Source organism: Gossypium arboreum, unplaced genomic scaffold (genome assembly GCF_025698485.1).
Source record: "Gossypium arboreum isolate Shixiya-1 unplaced genomic scaffold, ASM2569848v2 Contig00190, whole genome shotgun sequence".
Lineage (NCBI taxonomy): Eukaryota > Viridiplantae > Streptophyta > Magnoliopsida > Malvales > Malvaceae > Gossypium > Gossypium arboreum.
The window spans coordinates 308,720-329,606 of NW_026440309.1; the positions used below are offsets into that span (position 1 = coordinate 308,720).

Here is a 20,887-nt window from a genome sequence, read left to right on the forward strand (position 1 = left end):
CACCTCAATTTCCTTGTGCATCATATCATGGAATAAGGTCACCACAGCCCTTTGGTATGTTACCCCTGTATTCTTCAGCCCAAAGGGCATTACCTTGTAACAAAAGGTGCCCCACAATGTTATGAAGGTAGTTTTATCCATGTCCTCAGGATGCATCTTTATCTGATTGTACCCTGAGAAGCCATCCATAAAGGAGAACAACGATAATCCCGCTGTATTATCCACTAAAGTGTCGATGTGCGGTAAAGGAAAATTGTCCTTTAAGCTAGCTTTGTTCAAATCTCTGTAATCAACACACATTCGTACTTTCCCATCCTTTTTAGAGACAGGCACAATGTTAGCCACCCATTCTAAGTACTTAACCTCTTGTAGGAATCCAGCATCAAACTGCTTCTTGACTTCATCTTTTATTTTCAGCACAATATCAGGCTTCATCCTTCGCAATTTTTGTTGAACTGGCTTGCAATCCTGTCTTATGAGAAGACGCTGTACCACGATATCAGTATTCAACCCCGACATATCCTGATATGACCATGCAAAGATATCTTTGAATTCACGTAGCAGCTCAACAAGTCCTTGTCTCGTTTCTTTAGTAATGCGTGTCCCAATTTTCACCTCTTTTCTTTCTTCTAAGGCTACATTCTCTATTGTCTCTTTCTCACGGGGTAGGATTTGTTTCTCCTTTTGTTTCACCATTTTCAACAGATCTGAAGACACATCACAATCTCTATCATCTTCAAAATCCTGAGGTTCTTCTAAACACATGTCTTGCTCAAAAGAGAATTCAGGATTTGTAGTATTAGTGCTGTCATTGGTATCTAGGGACCTGCGGGGTACGAAAGAATGTACAAAGAATGAATGAATTTTAAGAATGTTTATTTATATATTATGAATGAAATGAAAAAATTTGAAAGAATTTTAAAAAGGTCAAAAGAATATTGATCGGTATAAAAGAATATTCACTCGAATTGATAACAAAAGTTGTGTTTTATTGAAACGCAAATATCCGAACATGAGCCTATTTTACAAATGAAATCTTATTACTCCTAGGCTCTAAAGCAACCAGAGTGTTCTAAAAATTACTCTGAAAAATCTTTAAAAACTATAGGAAGTTCTTCTACAGTCCAATTGCTTAAAGAGTTTCCCGGTTCGTAAGGGCGAATGCCCTCAAGGTTTCTTCGTTCAGACTCTTCATTATGTACAGCATTGATGTGATGGCTTCCTTTTTCAAGCAACCCTCTCTTAGGGTGAATTATCCTTCTTGATATAAAAGTCTGGAATATATGAGGGAACGTCTTCGATTCCCACTTTACTTCTCTTCCACTTAAACGTGCCCTTCTTCTTTCTTGACGCTTCTCTATTTCCTTCCTTCTCTGCCTGTGATCTGGCCTGAAACCCAAGCCAAAATGGTCTCTCTTCTCCTTTAGTTTTGGAACTTGAATCCCTCCTCGGAGATATCTTTCTAATCCTTTTCCTGGCAAGGCTCCTTTCTCCACTGTCATTTACAAACCCATTCTTGTGGTTTTGGATATCTTAGGCACCGGCACCTCATTCCCCTCTGAAATAAATGTTACATTAACGAATTATAAGGAGCAAAAAGAACACTCAACGGCCTCCTCATTCTCCTCTACATAGGGTACATCATTGGTAACTGCTTCTATGATGTCTTCCTCTATATTTATGGTGACCAGTCGTCCGTCTATTACTAGCTTCAATTTCTGGTGCAAAGATGAAGGCACCACTCCTGCTGAATGTATCCAAGGCCTCCCCAACAAGCAATTATAAGAGGCCTTGATGTCCATCATTAGAAAGTCTACCTCATATGTGTTTAGCCCGATCATCAAAGGGATATCAATTCTTCCTATGACCTTTCTCTCCGTGCCATCGAATGCTCTCACTATATTATGGCATGTTTTCATATGAGAACTGTCTATGGGCAATCTGTTCAATGTGGACAATGGCAGGACATTTAAGGCTGACCCATTATCAATAAGCACACTCGATAATGTATATCCTTTGCAGCGAGTGGTGATGTGCAAAGCTTTAGTTGATCCCATGCTACCAGGTGGGATTCCATCATCATTGAAATAAATGAAGTTGTCAGCGTTTATGTTACTAACCAATCGATCCAAATTGTTGACGGATATATCATTAGTAACGTAAGTCTCATTGAGCACCTTCATTAATGCCTCACGATATACCTCTAAACTCAGAAGCAAAGCCAACACTGATATACGAGCTGGTTGTTTACGTAATTGTTCAACCACGCTGTACTCACTGTGTTTCAAGAATTTTAAAAACTCTCTAGCTTCTTCTTCCTTCACTGGCTCATTAAGAAGTACCCCAGCCTCCTTCTCCTTCTCAATGTCAAAGGCTTTTACTTTCGTGGGCTCAATTCTAACGCCTTCTACAGCACAATGCTTCCCACTATGTGTGTAGAAACCTTCAACTTGAGCCTCTTTAGAAGTACTAGCTATATCTTTTCTCTCCGGTATTGTCATATTGTAGTCATAATTCCAGGGTACCCTTTTGTTATCTTTATAAGGAAAGGAAGCGGGTTTGTGAATAATGACTTTTGGCATTGTTTGTGTCTCAACTTCATTATTCCTTAGTAGAGAAATAATGATCCTTGGCCGGTTGATTCTTTGATTCTTTGGCTCACCTTCCAATATGCATACGTGTCCCTCATCTGAGCCAGCTTCATAAAATTCCAGCTCCTTATTATCCATAAGGCTTTGTACCAAAGCCTTAAACTCGTCACATTCCTGGATCTCTTGTCCCTCTTCTGCATGGAACTCGCAGTAGTCCCTCGCTCCTTTATTTCCTTTTTCAGAGATTATCATATCTCTTTTCATCATTTCTTTCCAAATTACTTTCATTGGCATTCTTACCTCGGCCACGTCCTCTTTAATCCTTCTCATACTAGTTTCCCCAATTGTGTTTACCCATTGATCACCATGGTTTGGCAATGAGTTCTCTGTACTATAGGTGTCGTCAAATTTTATGACCCTCATGTTGATAAGTTTTTCCACTGCTTTTTTAAAGCCAGTGCAATTTTTGATCGAATGCCCCGATATCTCTGCATGGTATTCACATTTGGCATTTGCATCGTACCATTTGGGATATGGGGGTTGTAGTGGTTGCAAATAAAAAGGAGCTATTGCATGCGCATCAAATAAACTTTGATAAAGCTCTCCATACATCACCGGGATAGGCGTGAATGGGACCTTTTTAGAGTTTTGTCTCGTACCAGATCCCTACTTTTGGGAACCCTATTGCCCAACTGCAGTTGCTCTGGGCTGACTAACCGTAACCGCTTTTCAGTTATAACTACTCGTATTGTTCACCTCATTATCTTTCCTTCTTGGGGCCGATTTTTTAGCAGTTTCCCCCTCTATCTTACCACCCCTTATAGCATTCTCAATCATTTCCCCTGCCATAACTATATCAGCAAAGCTCTTGGTGGTACTTCCAATCATATGAGTAATGAATGGGGCCTTCAAGGTGTTAATGAACAGCATGGTTGTTTCTTTCTCCGAGAGCAGTGGTTGAACTTGTATGACAACCTCCCTCCACCTCTGTGCATATTGCCTAAAGCTCTAATTAGGCTTCCTTTCCATGTTCTGCAGAGTGATTCTATCAAGAGTCATGTCAGTCACATGATTATAGTGCTGCATAAATGCTTGCGCTAAGTATCTCCAAGAACCGATCCTAGCGTGGCTCAATTGATTGTACCACTTAGCCGCTGCCCCAACCAAACTATCCTGGAAACAATGGATCAATAGTTGATCATTATTAACATAGCCAGTCATCCGCCTACAGAACATGGTGATTTGGGCAGGCAAGTAGTCCCATTGTACTTCTCAGATTCCGGCATCTTGAACTTATGAGGAAGCACCAAATCTAGGACCAAACTCAAGTCCTTAGCATCAATTCTCTGACGATTTTCAGCGTTTTCCAATGCCTTAAATTTCTCCTCTAACCATCTGCAACGTTCCTCTAATTTCCTTGATGATTCGAGTCTCATATCTTACCTCTTAGCTACATCTAAATCAGGGATGACTGGATTAATAGGGTTATCTCCCAGGTTGGATCTCGAGCCAGTTTGAAAGTTTGTGGGTATTCCAGCATCGACTTGCCTATGTTGAGGCCTTATTGTAATGAATGACCTTCGAGGATATGCCTCAGGTCGAGTTTGCACATGGGGTGGGGTAAAACCTGGAGGATTATCCTTATTATCCTCTTCAGTGATAGTCATAGGGGCCTTTCCTTTACCTGTTACCCCCTTCAGCAGCTGAGCCATTTTAGCCATCATATTCCTTTGGGCCTCCAACATTTGATCTTCATCTCCTGTTGGATTTTTTTCAATTGTTCCTGCAATTGCTCTTGCATTTCTCTCTGGATCTGCTCAAGTCTTTGATCCATATTCTTTGTCTTAGTGCATGTATTGTAAGGATGTATTGCTTCTAGGTTTTCTCTTTCTCTCACTCTCTTTCTCTCTAGTAATTTTAATTAATTAGGATTTTTCTATAAATTTGAATGCATGATGCGATGAGATGCAAATGCATGAATGCAAAAAGATATCGATTCTGATTCAGTTTCTTTTAGAAAGCATTATTTAATAAACAAAAATCTTTACACAAAACGGATTACAAATACGCTTTTGCCCAGAGTTTTAACCCTATCCAATAACAAAGCTAACTCTCGACCTCTATCTAACACTGACTCATACTTTGCACTCAATACATTAGCTTGCGCTGCCAGGTCTTGCAAATGATCAGCAACCTCACGAATTTGGACTATGGCTTCTCCGATGAGGTAGTCCCTATCTCTGACTTGATCCTGAAAATGGTGAAGCTCTCCCTTCCAATGTCCTTCTCTTGCCTCAAGCTGCTCAATCCGAAGTTCACAATTCTACAATGCTGCTTCCAACCCTCTCTAGGGCCTGATTCTACGCCTGCATCTCTTGGAACTTCTTCTCCCAATACTCAGCTTTGGCTCTTTCTTCTTGAACCTCTTGTTGCCACTGCTTTAAAGACTTCCTCAATCCAGCTCTCTTCATTAATAGCTACATCCTCTTATATTGCGTCTTCAAGTCATCTCGGTCTTCCTCAATCTTCCTCTTTTCTTTCCTCACTTTTTCGACCTCAATTTTTTGAACGTTGACATCTAAGCTTAGGTACATCTTCTCCTCCTCAAGCCTCTTTATATTTTTCCCGAGCTCTAAATTCTTCCTTTCGAACTCTTGCTTTATGACCTCTAACTCTGATGGAATCACTCGTAAACTCTCTTTCATCGATCAAGCAGCCCCAAACTCAGCCTAGGGATGTTATCATTGGCTCTCTTGCTAAACTACCCTTTGTATTCAAGGGTTGTCGTCTGACCTTCAGTCAGAATATTCATACAGCAAACCTTCTACCAAGCCTCGAAAATCTCTCGCATCTTCTTCTTATAATGATCCCCCTTATATGAGAAATCACTCTGAGCTAACCCTTGTGTTGCCGGTATAAACTGCCCTGCTTTGTATTGCCTTAGGACAAGTAATGGTACATAACCAACAACTCCCCAAATTCCAGGAAGAGGTACCCAATCAAAGCTTCCACAATGATAAAGGACTTCATTAGGAGCCATCCAAGGGATTTTCTACATAACATCTTCCTCTTGGAGATTTTGAAGTATTTCCATCCATCTTTCCTCTATAATGTTGTCCCTCCTCGGCGTAGCTGCTGCTTCCTTTAAGGGAGAATAATCCTCAAAGAACACTCGGCAAGGGACCTTGACCTTCCAAAAGTGACTGTGGAACTATACTAACAGCAGCTAAGCGCATCCAATGAATCTATCTTCACCCGCACTCTGACATGCACTCAAGGATCTAAACGTCTCAGCTAGGATTGCAGGCACAGGTGTGATCTGTTTACCAAGTCAATCGAATAAATCCGCAACTACCTCATATATGTGCCCTATAGCTTTGGGGAAAATCACTAAACCATAAATACTTAAGGCCAAAATATCAACCCTCCTCTTCACATCTGGGTGCACCAATACCAAATCCCTCAAACTTACCCACGGAATGCATTTACCATCGCCCTTTTGTTGGATTTGAGCTGCGGCCCACTGTTCACTCATCCCTGTGATAGACATTAATTTCTTCACGAAAGTTGGGAGGTTAGCAACCCTAATGTAAGCCCTGTTACATTGAATTCTTGGACAGCGAAGTAAGGTCGTATACTCCTCCGAAGTGGGTACTAAGTCTACCTCTCCAAATGTAAAACAACTATAAGCAGGGTTCCAAAATTGTACTATAGCTCGAAACAGATGCTTATCCACCTTGATGTCTAGCAAATAGGGAAGATCTCCATAATTCTGGTAGAACAGCTACTTAGTCTCATCATCCCATTGGGCCCAAATGTCCTTCAACTCCTTCAACTCATTCTGTGTCGAACTGATACGAGTGAAGTCCCACAACTCTAACGTATACCCCTCGGTGACACTATCTCCTTTCTCTAACTGGGTTTTCTCTGACCACGTACAGACAGAAGCGTTGTCCTCCATTTTATCAAGATATTAGTTCCTCATTACAAAACTTTCTAATCTAGAAATCGAACCGTGAATCAACACCTTTAAATGTTGAATGACATGCACTGATAACAAAATAAAATAGGTCAGTGTCATATATAAAAGGTATAATAAACAAGCATTTATAAGGGTAGCTTACTAAAGGCTATCGATGTACTCCCTAGGGTAAGCACTTAAAGTTCACTATATGTGTTTCAGTTCTAAAGCGAGGGTACCTGAACTAGCAAATTCCTCGATCCTCACCCATTAGAGGCTCATATGGACCAAGTTCGGTTCAGGGGGACACATTTCCCTATGGCTATGCAGAGATGAAAATCTCACGAAGACATAGGTACGGATGTATCCCGGAAGCAATCCACTAGCCCATGCGGAGGTGAAAACCTCATGAAAGCGTATCTTCTCACTCCCACTTAAGGGTGCGACCACAGCGGTCATGCAAATACAATGTGTGCGAAAACAAAATAACAAACATATGCAGCAAACACATGTAAAAAGATTGATATTTTTAAAATTTTCCCAAACTTTTGACATTAAGACAGAAAATAATCAATTTCTGGGCTTGACTCTCTTATTTGTCCCTAGTGGAGTCGCCAAGCTGTCGAAACCATTTTTTGAGGTGTTTAAAAAATGGCGTTTGACTTTTTGAAAAATGAAAACGAGAGTCACCACTAACCTTTTAAGGTGTGATTGGATCACCTTATAAAAGATTTTGGTCTACGAAAATGTGAGAAAATGGATTCGGGAGTCAGTTACGTACGAGGAAGGATTAGCACCCTCGCAACGCCCAAAATTGGTACCAAATTGAATAGTTTTCTGTCTTAATGTTAAAAGTTTGAAAGAATTTAAAACCAAAATAATTTGAGTTGGAAATTGAGATTTCTTTGCCCCGAAAGAATACGAACATCACATCCAGCACAATTGGACACGATATTCTTAAACTCTCGTAACTAAAATCATCTCGTAATTTACAAAATTCATTTAGAAGGATATTTTAGGTATTTAGACAAACAAGGAATTGCAACTCAGCATGTTAGGGCATTATTTCCCGAATCCCTAAACACAAAAACATTGCCTCATTTTTAAAACATTTTTGGGTATATAGTTTTTTAAAACAATGATGCATTTAGGATATAATATTAACATATTACAAGATATCAATACTAAACTATATAATTCACACATTAATACTTCATGCAAATATAACATAGCAAATAATAAATAACAATATACACTACATAATATATACATTTACATGTCATGCAAATAAACATAGAAAGTAATAAACATAAAATATAAAATTACATGGTATACACAATAATGTTTCATACAAGTATAACCTAAAATAGCAACATAAAATGATCAATTTCCATGCAAATATATAAAAACAATAAATAAATAAAAATATAAATAATTTATGAGATAAAATTAACATACTAAAACAATACTAAATAAATAAAAAATACGAAAATGAATCAACAAATTATGAACATATGTAAAATAAGTCAAAAATAAAGATGAAAACTAAATACCGTTAAAAATAAATGAGGTATTAAAAATATTTAAAACAATATATAAATAATAAAGGAGAATTTTAAAAAATTGTTAATTAATTAAAAAACTATATGATATAATAATTTAATATATATTTTATAAAAATAATTTTATATTAAATAGGAACAAAACTTTATAGTAAATTTTACAATATTACATAATATACTAAATATTTAATAATTAATAATGATATATGTATTATTTAATAATAATTTACAAATTTTAAAATTATACATAATAATAAATAATAAATAATAATATAATATAATATATAATAAAATAAAAATAATATAATGAATAATATATATAATAAAATGATATAATATATAATAAAATATATAAATAAAATATATAATGAAATATAAATAATATAATAAATAATACATAAATAAAAATAATATATATAATAATTTTTACATATATAAATAATGTTTATAGTAAAAATAAATAATATTTAAAATATTTAAAATAAATAAATTATATATAAAAATTTAAAAGGATTAAAATTAAATAAAATAAAACTCTAGGGTTAATTTTAAAATAATAAAAATTTGGACCTAATTGAAGCAGCGCTAAAATCCGAGGGACTTACTGGCCAATTAGCCCTAATCCCAAAAACGACGTCGTTCCCAAAATAAGTTTTATAATGGCCATTAGGACTAAATTGAAACAAAAATAAAAGGTTAGGGCCAAATTAAAATAAAAATAAAATGAAATTATAAATATTAAAAATGCGGAAGGATCAATTGGGCAATTAGCCCTTCTACCAAAAACGCGGGGATCCTCCCCGGGTCATGGGTCAACACGCGGATCCTTCACTTAAACGGCGCTGTTTTAGTGCTTATTAAACTAAGCAAAAACGAGACCATTTTTATAATACTATATAAATCAGATTTTGGCCCAAAAATTCATTTTTAAAGCTGGTTTTAAAAAAAAAACTTGAAATCCTCTGAAAGAGAAGAAGAGAAGAGCTCTCCGGGCTCCGGCCTCCGGCCTTCGTCAGGCCAAGCTCCTGTCATCGGGCTGCATGCGCCCATGCGCCACACGCGCCACCGTTCACGGCGGTTGAAAGGTTAAAAGCCTTCATTTTTCCAGGCGAATCACAGGTAATCTCTTCTCTTTTCTAAATACCGACAATTTTTGTAAAAAACGATTCATATGTGTTGAACAAAAAGAAATAAACTATAAGGAACGAAATATGTAACTAAAATCACTTTTTTCCAAAAAGAAACTGCTCGTATTTCTTTCTTGTATATATATATGCGTGTATCTATTTGTATCTATGTAAAAATCCTCCCTATTACAGTGAAGATATTCGGCTTTTATAGCCCCTGTTTTCTAAGTACAAATTTGGTGTGTTCTTCTGTTTGATTCCTTGCCATATTTGCTGTGTATTTCTTTCCCTTTTTGCAGGTGACGACGAGAAAACCGGCAACGATCAGGTGCTGATGATGGCGCACTGGCGCGCCGATTAAGGCGCGAGATGAGGGGTCACTGACTACGGCGTGATGATTGGGATCGTGCTTGCGGCGCGAAGGTTTCTGGAAACCCTAGGGTTTCCTGATTCAGTTTAGGCATTGGGCCTTCCTGGGCCTTGCTGATTTGGGTCTAGTTTGGGTATTTGGGCTAAAGGGTTTTAGGTGTAATGAGGTTCAAATGTTGGTTACCGGTGTGATTTGTAAATGGGCCATAAGTAGTGCTTCAATTGGGCTATGTAAATAGGCTAGCAATTTGGGTTTTGTAAATGGACTGTAAAAGAACTTTTATTATTTTTTGGTTTTTTATTTTATTTTATTTTTTTGTTTATTTTACGGGCCGAGCAAATTTGGGCTATTATACCAAAAACCTAAAAACCCGAAAACAAAGAACTCTCAAAATGTTAACATAAAATTCTCTAAATGTGTTATGAGTTCTAATCTCTAATGGGTGTATTTTTTAAGGTTGTAAAAGAGCCTGTTTATAGGCTAAATTCATAAGTCAAATAATAATAAAATAATTTAGACTAACCAGAGTTTGATTGAAACAAATAAATAGAGTTTAAATGAAAGATTATTTCTCAAATTTGACTGAAATAGGAGTCATACTCAACAGGCACAATACCAGAGACTTTGGTTGAAATTCGCAAAGCATCTCACAAGTTTGAACAGTCCCCTCCTTATGGCGGAAATTTAGAAACTTCAAAGTATCGTTCTTGGCTTCCAAACACATCCGTTGATAAGCTTCAGTTGGATAAGAAATCTTATCAACCACCCACTCCAAATAAACTTTTCGAGGAGTTGAGGTGGTCAGATTCTTCGGATAATACACCTAGCAGGTTATCAGATTTAACTTTTGACTTTAAAAATTTTAATCAACAAATCGAAACATGTAATTGGCTTCTCACTGAATTTAGAATTGCTTTGCGGATAATAGTTTTCTTCTTAGAAATGAAGTGATTATCTGAAATTTTGTTGTGTGATTTTGTGAATACATTTTTGCATAATTTTGAAGTCTACCTCACAATTGACTGGTGCTATTTCTTTTTTAGTTGTATATCAAATGTAACAAACAATGGGATGTCCTCCATGTGTTCTACTGAAGGTAGTGAGGCGACGACTGTTGATAAAACAGCCAAGACTGGTATCTTTTCAACTTTCGCTTATTGAAGGAACAAGTGTGTGTGATTTGAATGTGAATCTAATGCTTCTTCTAAATTTGAAAATATTGATCAAAATCCGGAGAAACTTGAAGTACTAGGTTACCAAAGTGCATTGAAGTACTCGCCAAACCCAACCCCGTTAAAGCTTTCTGATGAAATGCAAACCCTAGGAACTGTTTTTCCCTCAAACGTGGGAATTCTTACAAATGGGAAGACTCAGATCCGGTCTAAATACGTTCATTTAATTTTGAATCCGATTGGGAATGCCTCTCCGTTAAATGTAATGAATAAAGAGCCATTGAGCTCCAAAGAGATGTTTAATGAGCAGGACGAATCTCCTGAACGATTAGAAAATGGCACCCCAAGCTTAGAGTAAAACAAGCTTAACTTGGTAAAATTCAGAAGATGAAGGTAGCTTGTCTTCTTGGCTGAAGCTAAAACAGATTATCATAGATGATCCTACTAAGAATATTATAAGATAAAAAACCATAAACAATCCAAATTAGTAGATCCTACGCAAAATATATATGTAATTAACACATAAAAGTATGTCATTTTAGTGTATTACCATAGATATCTATTAAACACTACAGGAAAACAGACTTTTAGCAGCGTTTTTTTTTTTTGCCTTTAAAGCACCGCTAGAACTATTTGCAGTGTTTTCACAAGTGCCGCAAAAAACGCCGCTATAGACAATGCCACAAAAGATCATGACTTTTAGCGGTGTTTGTGGGCAAAGCGCCGCTAAAAGCCATGTGGGAGAAGCGCCGCTAAAAGCCATGGCTTTTATTGGCATGACTTTTAGCGGTGCTTTTGTTACAAACGCTGCTAATTTTGGCAAATTTACAATATACATTTTTCACTAATATCCAACCCTTCCTACATTAAATCCAACCAAAAACATCAAATATAGCATGAAATCCAACCAAAAATAGCAAATGTAGCACAAAAAATACAACAAAAAACATTAAATCTAAATGATACTTCAAATTCAACGAAAGATATATGATGTAAATTAATAAATGAAGTATAACTCAAAATATTATTACAATAATGTTAAATGTGACAATGTTAAAAATATTCTTACAATGAGAAAACAAATGTCTAAGATGGCGACTTTTAGATCTTTGAAACATCTTCATCATATCTTTCAAGTCAGAGTGAAGCTCATTGTACTTTTTCTCTACTCACGCCATCATTCATTGTCTCTCGCCTCCTCACATCTCTCTAGTTCGTCCCTCATTCAGATCCGCTCTAAGTTGTTGCTGGAGTTCTTCATATTTTCTTTGTACCTCAGCAATTTGCTCAACTATGCTCGCTTGCATATGAGCTATCTGGTCTCTTAACCTCTGAACTTCAGCTTGAGCTTGACTCCCAGAAGACATGTATTGCTGGGAGCTAGATCAAAAATATTGGGTCAGGGTAACACCAGATCCTTGAAATCGAACCCGACCATACCTTTTAGGACCCAAAGATTCAGTAATAATTCTGTTATTAATGTCCTCAAGATTAACAGAACTATCAGTCGAAGCAATCGCTTCATACTCCGCGTTCTTCTCCTTTAATTTCTCCTAATAAATGAATCAAATAGTTAGAAACGAAATATATAATAAAAAGGAATGCAACATAACTTAACATTATTTAAAACTACTAACGATTTAATTAAACCATTATAATTAAACATTATAAATATTTATAATAAATCAAATTTTATTAAGTAAATATACCATAATTTCTCCAGCTTCGGATGTCATAGGAGATCCATCTTTCTTCCTATACGTAATGTGAAAAAGCTGAAGGCGTCTAGCTTTTGACCAGAAAAGACTTCCTACAATATAGTAGCAAAAATATTATTTAATAGTAGAAAATCATTAATATTTGACAGAATTAATAAATTCATAATACCTCAACCTCAGCTACAGAAGCAAAACTTCTCGACCCTGCCGTGTGCATGAATTTTTGTTTTTTCCTGCTGCTTGTTCAACTCGCTCATGGCCCTACATAAAGTAATTATTATTACGTATATAGTAAACACTATATACCGAAAAATTTATAATAGTTTGGAAGTACATAATACCTCTCCTTTCTTTGATTTCCAGAATCTAACCGCATCTTCCCATTGGTACCTCAGCATTCCCGGCGGGACATTTCGCAATTTTTTTTCGAGGCCTATGTCTTTCTTAAAATATTCTTTTTTCAAAGTGCTTTTATGGTCTCTCCATTTTTTACCCAATGCCTTCTTGATATAGTCATCCGAGACCTCTAAAGCAAATCTCTCCTAAAAAACACAAGTTTAGAATGTAAATATAAATGAAACTTAAACCAAAGTATTATAAATTACATGCATGTTTTGTTACCTTAATATTATTGAGAGCTTGATTTTTGTTGCTATCAGGCATGTGATGCCATGATTTGTAGTTGATGGGCAACAAATTGGCATTTCGTGCTATAATGCCCAAATAGCCTACTAAAAGTCGAGCTTCAGATCCAACAAGCTGACCATGACTGTTTCTACTTACTTTGACACACTCAACAGGATCTAAGTCGTATAAATCTTTAAGTAGTGTACATCCTCGACCTCTGCGCGTCCCACCACTTTCAGCTGAAAAAAGATATATTATTATTATATTAAAATTGAAAAATAAATCAATAATAAAAGTCAACACACATGTAAAATAAACTTAACATTACTTTGAAATTCTGCAGGCTCGTCAAGTGTCTCTGGTACATTCGAAGATCTAATAACTGCCTGCTGTTCACTATTCGCTTCTTCCGAATTTGAAGTATTCTAGACAATACTTAAATCTCGTAATCTTCTTCTACACATTTTTCCTGCAATAAACATAAAATAGTTGAAATTTTACTAACAAATTACAACAATAATAGTACATATAAAATAGTTAAATTATATAACATGACCAATATTAAAATTATAATATTACATATAATTAAAAAATCTTAAAATCTTACTACATCATAATTCGTAAATATTTCCATCCACATCTTGACGAACCTATTGAAATTATGTAGTAGTACTAGGGATATTTTCATTTAAGTTTTGTTCTGGAAAAGACAAAATTTCTGATTTTTCGACGATGTCATCTCTACTTCCATTGCCTATGCCAAACAAGTCTCTAGGGGTGTTTCAGAGTACAACGTACCAACCCTCATCAGTTGGATCTTTCGAGTAAAAAACTTGTTTCACTTGAGAAGAAAATACATACGTCTCGTCTATTAATTGTTCTCCAGTATGAATCAATCGAGAGAAATTCACCATTATAAAACCAAATTAATCATTTTTAATTTCGCGAGCAGTATTAACATCAGCCCAATCACATCGAGATAAGACAACTTTCCATTTTCCATAGTAATTCAACTCAATAATATCAGTAAGAAGTCCGTAATACTCCACATTTCCCTCAACAGGATTACTGTCCCTAGCACTAGCATAACTTATAATTGAAGAATTAACAACTATTCCACAATTTTGAGTTCTCCTCAATCTCTCGCAATATTTTGTATAAAATCTGAATCCATTGATAATGAAGGCACTATATCTTTTTACTACTCTATTCAGACCTTGGGAAAGCCATTTAACTTTGTCATTAACGTCCTTCCCACTCCAAACCTATTGAATCAAAAGTAAATTGAGTAATTATAAATGTTATGAGAAAATATTATTATTTGTCAATAAAAGGTTGAGTTGCATACTGTTTGGCTTAACCATTCATGAAAAGATTCTGTGAATAACTTATCTCAAGATTTGTTTGTACTCACTATGTTAAAAAGAGGTTTAATTGGTTAGAAAATAAACAAATCAAAAAGATGAATATTTATCATATTTTAGAACTTACTTGCATAATGGTTCAGTTGAATCATGGTGAAAAAGAACATATCTATGTGCTTGTACCCAAGATCTTTCATTTAATTCTACAATTTCAACTTTACCGATTGGTTCTCCATAACTTTGAAATAAATAAGTTTCGGCCAAGTTAGGATCATTGAGCCCAGCATTTCTACTTGGTCTATTCAATCTTGTTTCAACATCTTCTAAATATCTAGAACAAAAAATCATACACTCCTCTGCCAAATAGCCTTCAGCAATTGATCCTTCCGGATAACGCTTATTACGACAATAAGACTTCAATTTGAATAGGAACCTAAACACAATATACAACATTATCAAAAGTTGTAACTAATGGTATAGAGGTGAATGAATGAATATGTTTGAAATAAATCCATCGATAGAAAACTGGTCCACCAATTATTGCTTCACGAGGGAGATAGATTACTTAGTGTACCATAATAGTGAAGAAGGAAGGTGGAAAGATCTTCTCCAAATTACATAAAGTCAAAGCGGCTCGATCTTGTACTTTCTCAAGTTCTTCAACATTAAAAACTTTGCAACAAATAGCTTTCATTATATTGGAAAGTTCAATTATACAGGACGTTACTTTTTTTGACATATAATACCGTAAAGTAAGTGGCAGTAAATCTTGCATCAAGATGTGATAATCATGTGATTTTAAATAATATAGTCTTCGATCTTTAAGACTCACACATCGAGATATATTTGATGCATACGCATATGGGACCTTTATATCCTTCAACACCGTGCAGAACACTTCTTTCTCTTCCTTCGACATTGCAAAAATTGGAGGCGGCAACCGATATTTCCCATTCAGAAGTACTTGGGGATGAAGATCACGCTGAATTCCCATGTCAACTAAATCAAGTTGACTCTGAAGATTATCTTTTGATTTTCCATCGACATTCAAAATTGTCCCGATGATGTTCTCGCAAACATTCTTTATGCATGATAGTGAGATTGTGTTGTAAAATGTGATGCTCCCAATAAGACAACTCAAAAAAAATAATTTTTTTTCCATAAGTCTGCCTTATTAAGATCATCCTTTTCATCAGATTCATCCCTCTATCTTCTCTTTGTTTGTATGTTGGATGGTTGATTCATCTTCTCATAACTGAAATCTATATCTTTTAACATGAACAAGATTTCAGATCTAATGGTCTACTTAGGAGCTTCTCTAAACTCTTTCAGTACTGTCAAATAAAGTCCTTTGAAATCTAAATCTATAATTTCCATCTAACCACCGACGATGCCCCATATAAGAGAACTTTTTCTCATTATATAACTATTAATTGTCATAAGCCATTAATTGTCATAACGTCCTTTGGTACTCCAACCAGATAAATTGGCATAAGCCAGGAAATCATTAATTGTCCACAACAAAGCTGAACGTAAATTAAAGTTCTCCTTTCTCAATACATTATATGTCTCAACACCCGACCATAACTATTTTAACTCTTTAATAAGTGGCTATAAATAAATGTCAATATCATTTCCGAGACCTTTCTTTCCAGGGATAATCATAGATAATATAAAAGAATATTGCTTGCAAAGTACTGTACGAAGTACTCATGATTTTAAAAGGTTAAACCCGTCAGTTGCTAGCCCAAGCCTCACATTCCGAGGATCGCTTGCAAAGTTTGGAAATTTATTGTCAAACGATTTCCAAGCTAAAGAATCTGCAGGATACCTAAATAATCCATCATCGGTTCGTTGATCATTATGCCACCTTATAGAGTCGACTGTCTTTGATGACATGGAAAGCCTTTGAAGTCTTGGTATTAGAGGAAAATATCGCAACATCTTGACTGGCTTCTTTCTTAACTGTGCCCCACCTTCATCCGCATTCATATCTTCTGTATTCCTATTCATCCAATGAGAATTACCGCAAACATGACAAGATTGTTGGTTTTTCTGATCACCCTAGTACAACATGCAGTCATTTGGGCAACTATGAATTTTATCGTACCCAAGGCCTAAATCTTTTATTAGTCTCTTCATATCTTGAAAAGACTGAGGTATTTTTGCAAACGGAAACATATCTCTCAGAAACTCTAGCAGCATTGTAAAAGAGTTTCAGTCCACCCTCCCAAACATTTTAAGTGAAATAGACGAATCTGAAGGACAATTTTGAATATTTTGATCCCTCGTAAAGTTCCTCGTTCATTTCATTAAGTAAATTTTAGAACTTCTCCGCTTCTTCATTTGGCTCCTCATCAGGTGCACTTGTTCCCGTTTCAGTAAAAACATTTCCACTAATATTACAATTATCGGATGCAATAAAGTCAGGTGAAAACGGTTGCTCACTATGACTGTGCATATTAAATGTGTCCCGCGACATACCTTCCATGTCATCTTGTTTAACATATTGACAGTAAGCAGTATCAGGATAAGTCAGATTAATCGTTGAAGAAGTTCCACTAGATGTACACTCTCTATGAAAAATCCATTTTTTATACCCCCGAATAAAGCCATCAATAATTAGATGTTCGTAGACAACTTCATGAAAATGCCAATTGATGTTGTCACACTTCTTACACGGGCAAAAAATCATATTCTCTTGGCTTGCATTTTGAAATGCAAAATTTCGAAAAGTTTGTACTCCATTTCGTTAGTCGTTGCTTACCCTTGACAATTTCATCCAACTCCTATCCATTTCGTAGTTCTTGAAGTCTAAACTTGACAATAAATTACACGAATAAGTTATGTAAGTTATGTGAGTTATGTAAGTTATGTGAGGTATGTTAAGTTATGTAAGTTATGTGAGGTACTATGTAAGGTAAGTAAGTTATGTAAGTTATGTGAGTTATGTAAGTTATGAGATGATATATATAAATTATTAAGTTATGTAAGTTGTGTGAGTTATGTAAGTTATGATATGATATATATTTATGTATTATGTAAGTTATGTAAATTATGTAAGTTATGAAATTTAAACTTTAAACTATATACTTTTAAGGAAATTATTAGATTAAATTTACAAGTTTAAGGTTAATTGTTTACATGTTTAAGGTTAATTATTTATTTTGGGTTAATTATTAGATTAAATTTACAAGTTTAGGGTTAATTATACTTTAAACTTTAAACTATATATTTTAAATACAATTTAATTTAATTAGGTCATTTAAAAATAAAATATAAGTAGACAAAATATTTTTGTGAATCGATTAATTCTAACAAATTGTTTAAACATTTTATATTTTAATATTTTTTGGGAAACAGTTGTTTTATTAAAATGAAATCATTCTAGTAAAACATAAAAAAAAGAAAGAAATAACTTAACAAAATAATTAATGAGTAACAAAAAAACTTTTCATTTTAAAAGTTTTTAAATCATTTTTTGAAAAAAATAGTAATTTGATTTTTATATTAAAATAGATATTATTTTATTTTATTTAAATTTTATAATATTATACTATTTTATAAAAAATATTTTATTACTTTTTGTTTAAAAGGAAAAGAAAAGGAATGGAAAAAATAAGCCTACTCACCTGTTCCCTTTTGGCCTTCTTTTACATTAAAATTTTATTTCTTAAGTCCATTATTAAATAATTCTATACATAGCAGGGGCAAGACACATTATAACCAAAACATGCCCTATTTTGGACAGCATTTATACTCTAATTAAACAAGCACTAATACTCGGTAATCATAGGAGACATGTCCCATTTTGGACAGCTTTAACCTTCCAATTTATCATGCATTTCAACTAGAGGTGTGCATGAGTCGGGCTAGACCTAGACAAAATTTTAGGCCAGTTTTCTTGGCCCAGGTCCGGCCCGGCCCGAAATATAGGTTTAAAAATTTTTTCAAGCCCGACCCAAAATAAAATTGTTCAGCTCGAGCCCGGCCCATATTAAATTTTTTAGCTTATTTCATTAAATAAAAAATTTTAAAATATAATAAATGAAATACATTTAAAAACATAAAATAAATATTAAAACAAGAAACAAATAAAAATGAGACTAAAATCATTCTTAAAACAATACACAAATTGAAAATATAATAAAAAATAGTTATATTAAAATTGAAAATAAAATGTAAATATGATTAAAAATAAAAAAATATATATTTAGTATACAATTCGGGCCGGGCCAGGCCCTGGCCGAAAAATTTTAACCCCCCAAACCTATATTTCGGATCTATATTTTTACCCGAATCCTCCCATTTTTCGGGCGGACCTTCGAGCCGTGCCGGGTAGCTCGGCCCATGCACACCTTTAATTCCAACAAATTTAATTTAAAAAATAAAATAAAATCAGACAACATTATAATAACTACAGAAATAAAGTCATATTTGTTTTATTATCCAATTTACTTTTGTAATCAAAACTGCATACATATTTGTGTTAGAATAATTACAATAAATCGTTTATTTCAATGCTAGAGAAAAATAAGTGACAAACAAATGGAAATGAACAATGATATATATTAAGTAACTAAAAGAACATTATGAGTTCGATTATTATATTTTCTGTTCAAAGCAATACCTGGCGAGGTATATTAGCCCAATACGAGAGGGTGAAGTTCCCTGGTGAGAGATTTATGTTATTATCCTTGCAATGCTTATGAAAGAGTTAACTAAAAGAACATAAGCAGTCGCACGCGTCCATAATAACCTTCGCTTTGCAATCGATTAACCTTCGAAGTAAAAAAATTCGTGTTTCAGCCCATTTATATCGAACATGCAATGTAGATATCTATCTATACCTATGAATGCAAGTGGGACCTGACATAATACAAGGGGAAATCTCATTACTAAAGCTCAAAAAGACCAATCCAAAAAAAATGTTACTTGCATTCAATAATTTGTCAGATTAAATGATAATACATAAAAGACAAGCATACATGCATACATACATACATATATGAGATTCATGTAATGAAGTTAAAAATCTCATTACTAAAGCATCTAAAGAAGAAACAAAGTAAAAGCATGTGGCTTGCATTCCATAACTTGTATGATGAAAGATAACACATAAAAGACAAGCATACATCCATGTGACTTGCTTTCAATCATATTAAAATAACACATAAAAACAAGCGCTTGCATCAGGTTATATGTTATGGACACGTAAGTAAGAAAACAAGCAAATGTATGTGTTTTTTCAGTGTATATGTCTTTTTATGTTACCTTCTTTCTAAGATGGCTTTTCTTTGTAGCTTCTTTGTTTTGAGCTAAATGTCTCAATATTTTTACCTCAATTTTTTGACGTTGAACCTTAATGAATTAATCTGGAAAAAAAATATATTACAGTCCCTAAAAACTATTACCGAATTAAGGCTAAAAAATAAATTAAGCGAATGCACAACAATGAATTTCTGGAAAAGAAGCAATAATCAACTACTAATCTATTTTCCTACTAACAATCAAATCGTAGAGAAAATATATTACTCATATTCTTTGGCTGAAAATGTAAACAGTCTAAACTAAAAACCCTCTTTGATTTGTTACTTCTAAAATCACCCTCTTCTCTTTCAAGTTCTGTTTTCCATTTCCAGGACTGCCATTACCCACCAATTTTCCTTCTTCCACAACAATGCTAAAGCTCCTTTCACGTCCACTCGAACCCTCCCAAACACTCCTCTTACTCCTTCTCTCACTCTGTTCCAAGACCACTTACAACCTCTATTTTCCCTATTTCCCAACCTCCAAAATCCAAACCAAAGCCACTCAACCCAACCCCAAATCGAAACCCGACTCCTATAAAGCCAGTGATGCAACAGAGGTGTGTAACAAAAAACTTACTGTATGGTTGCGACAGAGGACGGCAACGCAGCAGAGGGACACTCAATGGCTATGCAGATGCTTGGGTCAGAGGCGCTGCAGTCGATGGGTGTCGATTTTGGTTTAGGGAAAATTTAAGGTTTTTCAAAAATTTGAGAGATTGGGGGAAATATTTTAAGGGTAAAAAATGGGGTTTCAGGTATATGGCTAGGATAGAATTAGAGGAGAGTAAAACGACGTAGTTTCCTTTACTCAACAATGACAGTTTGCTGCGTTTCTAACATAGAGCCGCTAAAGGTCGATCTTTTGCTGCGTTTATAACATAGCGCTGCTAATGCGAGTAAAAAGCCTGGCACTATTTTGGTTTGGTGAAATGAACTTTTGCGGCGTTTTTCACAAAAACGCTGCTATTTTCTTACCTTCTACAGCATTTGTATCATAAACGCCGCTAATGCCTTTGATACAATTATTATTTATAGTTTAATTATTTCTTAAATTCCTTTTAAGGACATTTGTTTTGCTTCAAA

The 20,887-nt window shown here is 34.8% G+C and overlaps 1 protein-coding gene and 2 long non-coding RNA genes across 4 annotated transcripts; 1 reads left to right on the forward strand and 2 right to left on the reverse strand.

The window, feature by feature from the left end:
• Positions 1-1,583: 1,583 nt before the first annotated feature.
• LOC108473519 (uncharacterized) lies at positions 1,584-3,014 on the reverse strand. Its single transcript, XM_017775134.1, has one exon. The coding sequence runs from the start codon at positions 3,012-3,014 to the stop codon at positions 1,584-1,586; it is 1,431 nt and encodes a 476-aa protein (XP_017630623.1).
• A 6,063-nt stretch (positions 3,015-9,077) lies between these two features.
• On the forward strand, positions 9,078-9,918 carry LOC128288282 (uncharacterized). Its single transcript, XR_008278716.1, has 2 exons — positions 9,078-9,233; positions 9,541-9,918. It is a non-coding gene; the product is annotated as an uncharacterized LOC128288282 (long non-coding RNA).
• A 2,104-nt stretch (positions 9,919-12,022) lies between these two features.
• Positions 12,023-20,671, reverse strand: LOC108488958 (uncharacterized). Of its 2 annotated transcripts, none has more exons than XR_008278714.1 (8): positions 20,382-20,671; positions 19,123-19,361; positions 13,457-13,597; positions 13,123-13,367; positions 12,843-13,043; positions 12,671-12,762; positions 12,493-12,593; positions 12,023-12,336 (listed from the first exon to the last, which is right to left on the reverse strand). It is a non-coding gene; the product is annotated as an uncharacterized LOC108488958 (long non-coding RNA). The 2 variants fall into 2 exon arrangements; XR_001871853.2 differs by having other exon boundaries at positions 19,123-19,273; positions 20,382-20,668.
• Positions 20,672-20,887: the final 216 nt, after the last annotated feature.

What these genes read in the sequence shown, in the direction of transcription:
- LOC108473519 (XM_017775134.1), bottom strand. Translation starts at nt 3,014, where the DNA reads ATGAGGGTCATAAAATTTGACGACACCTATAGTACAGAGAACTCATTG.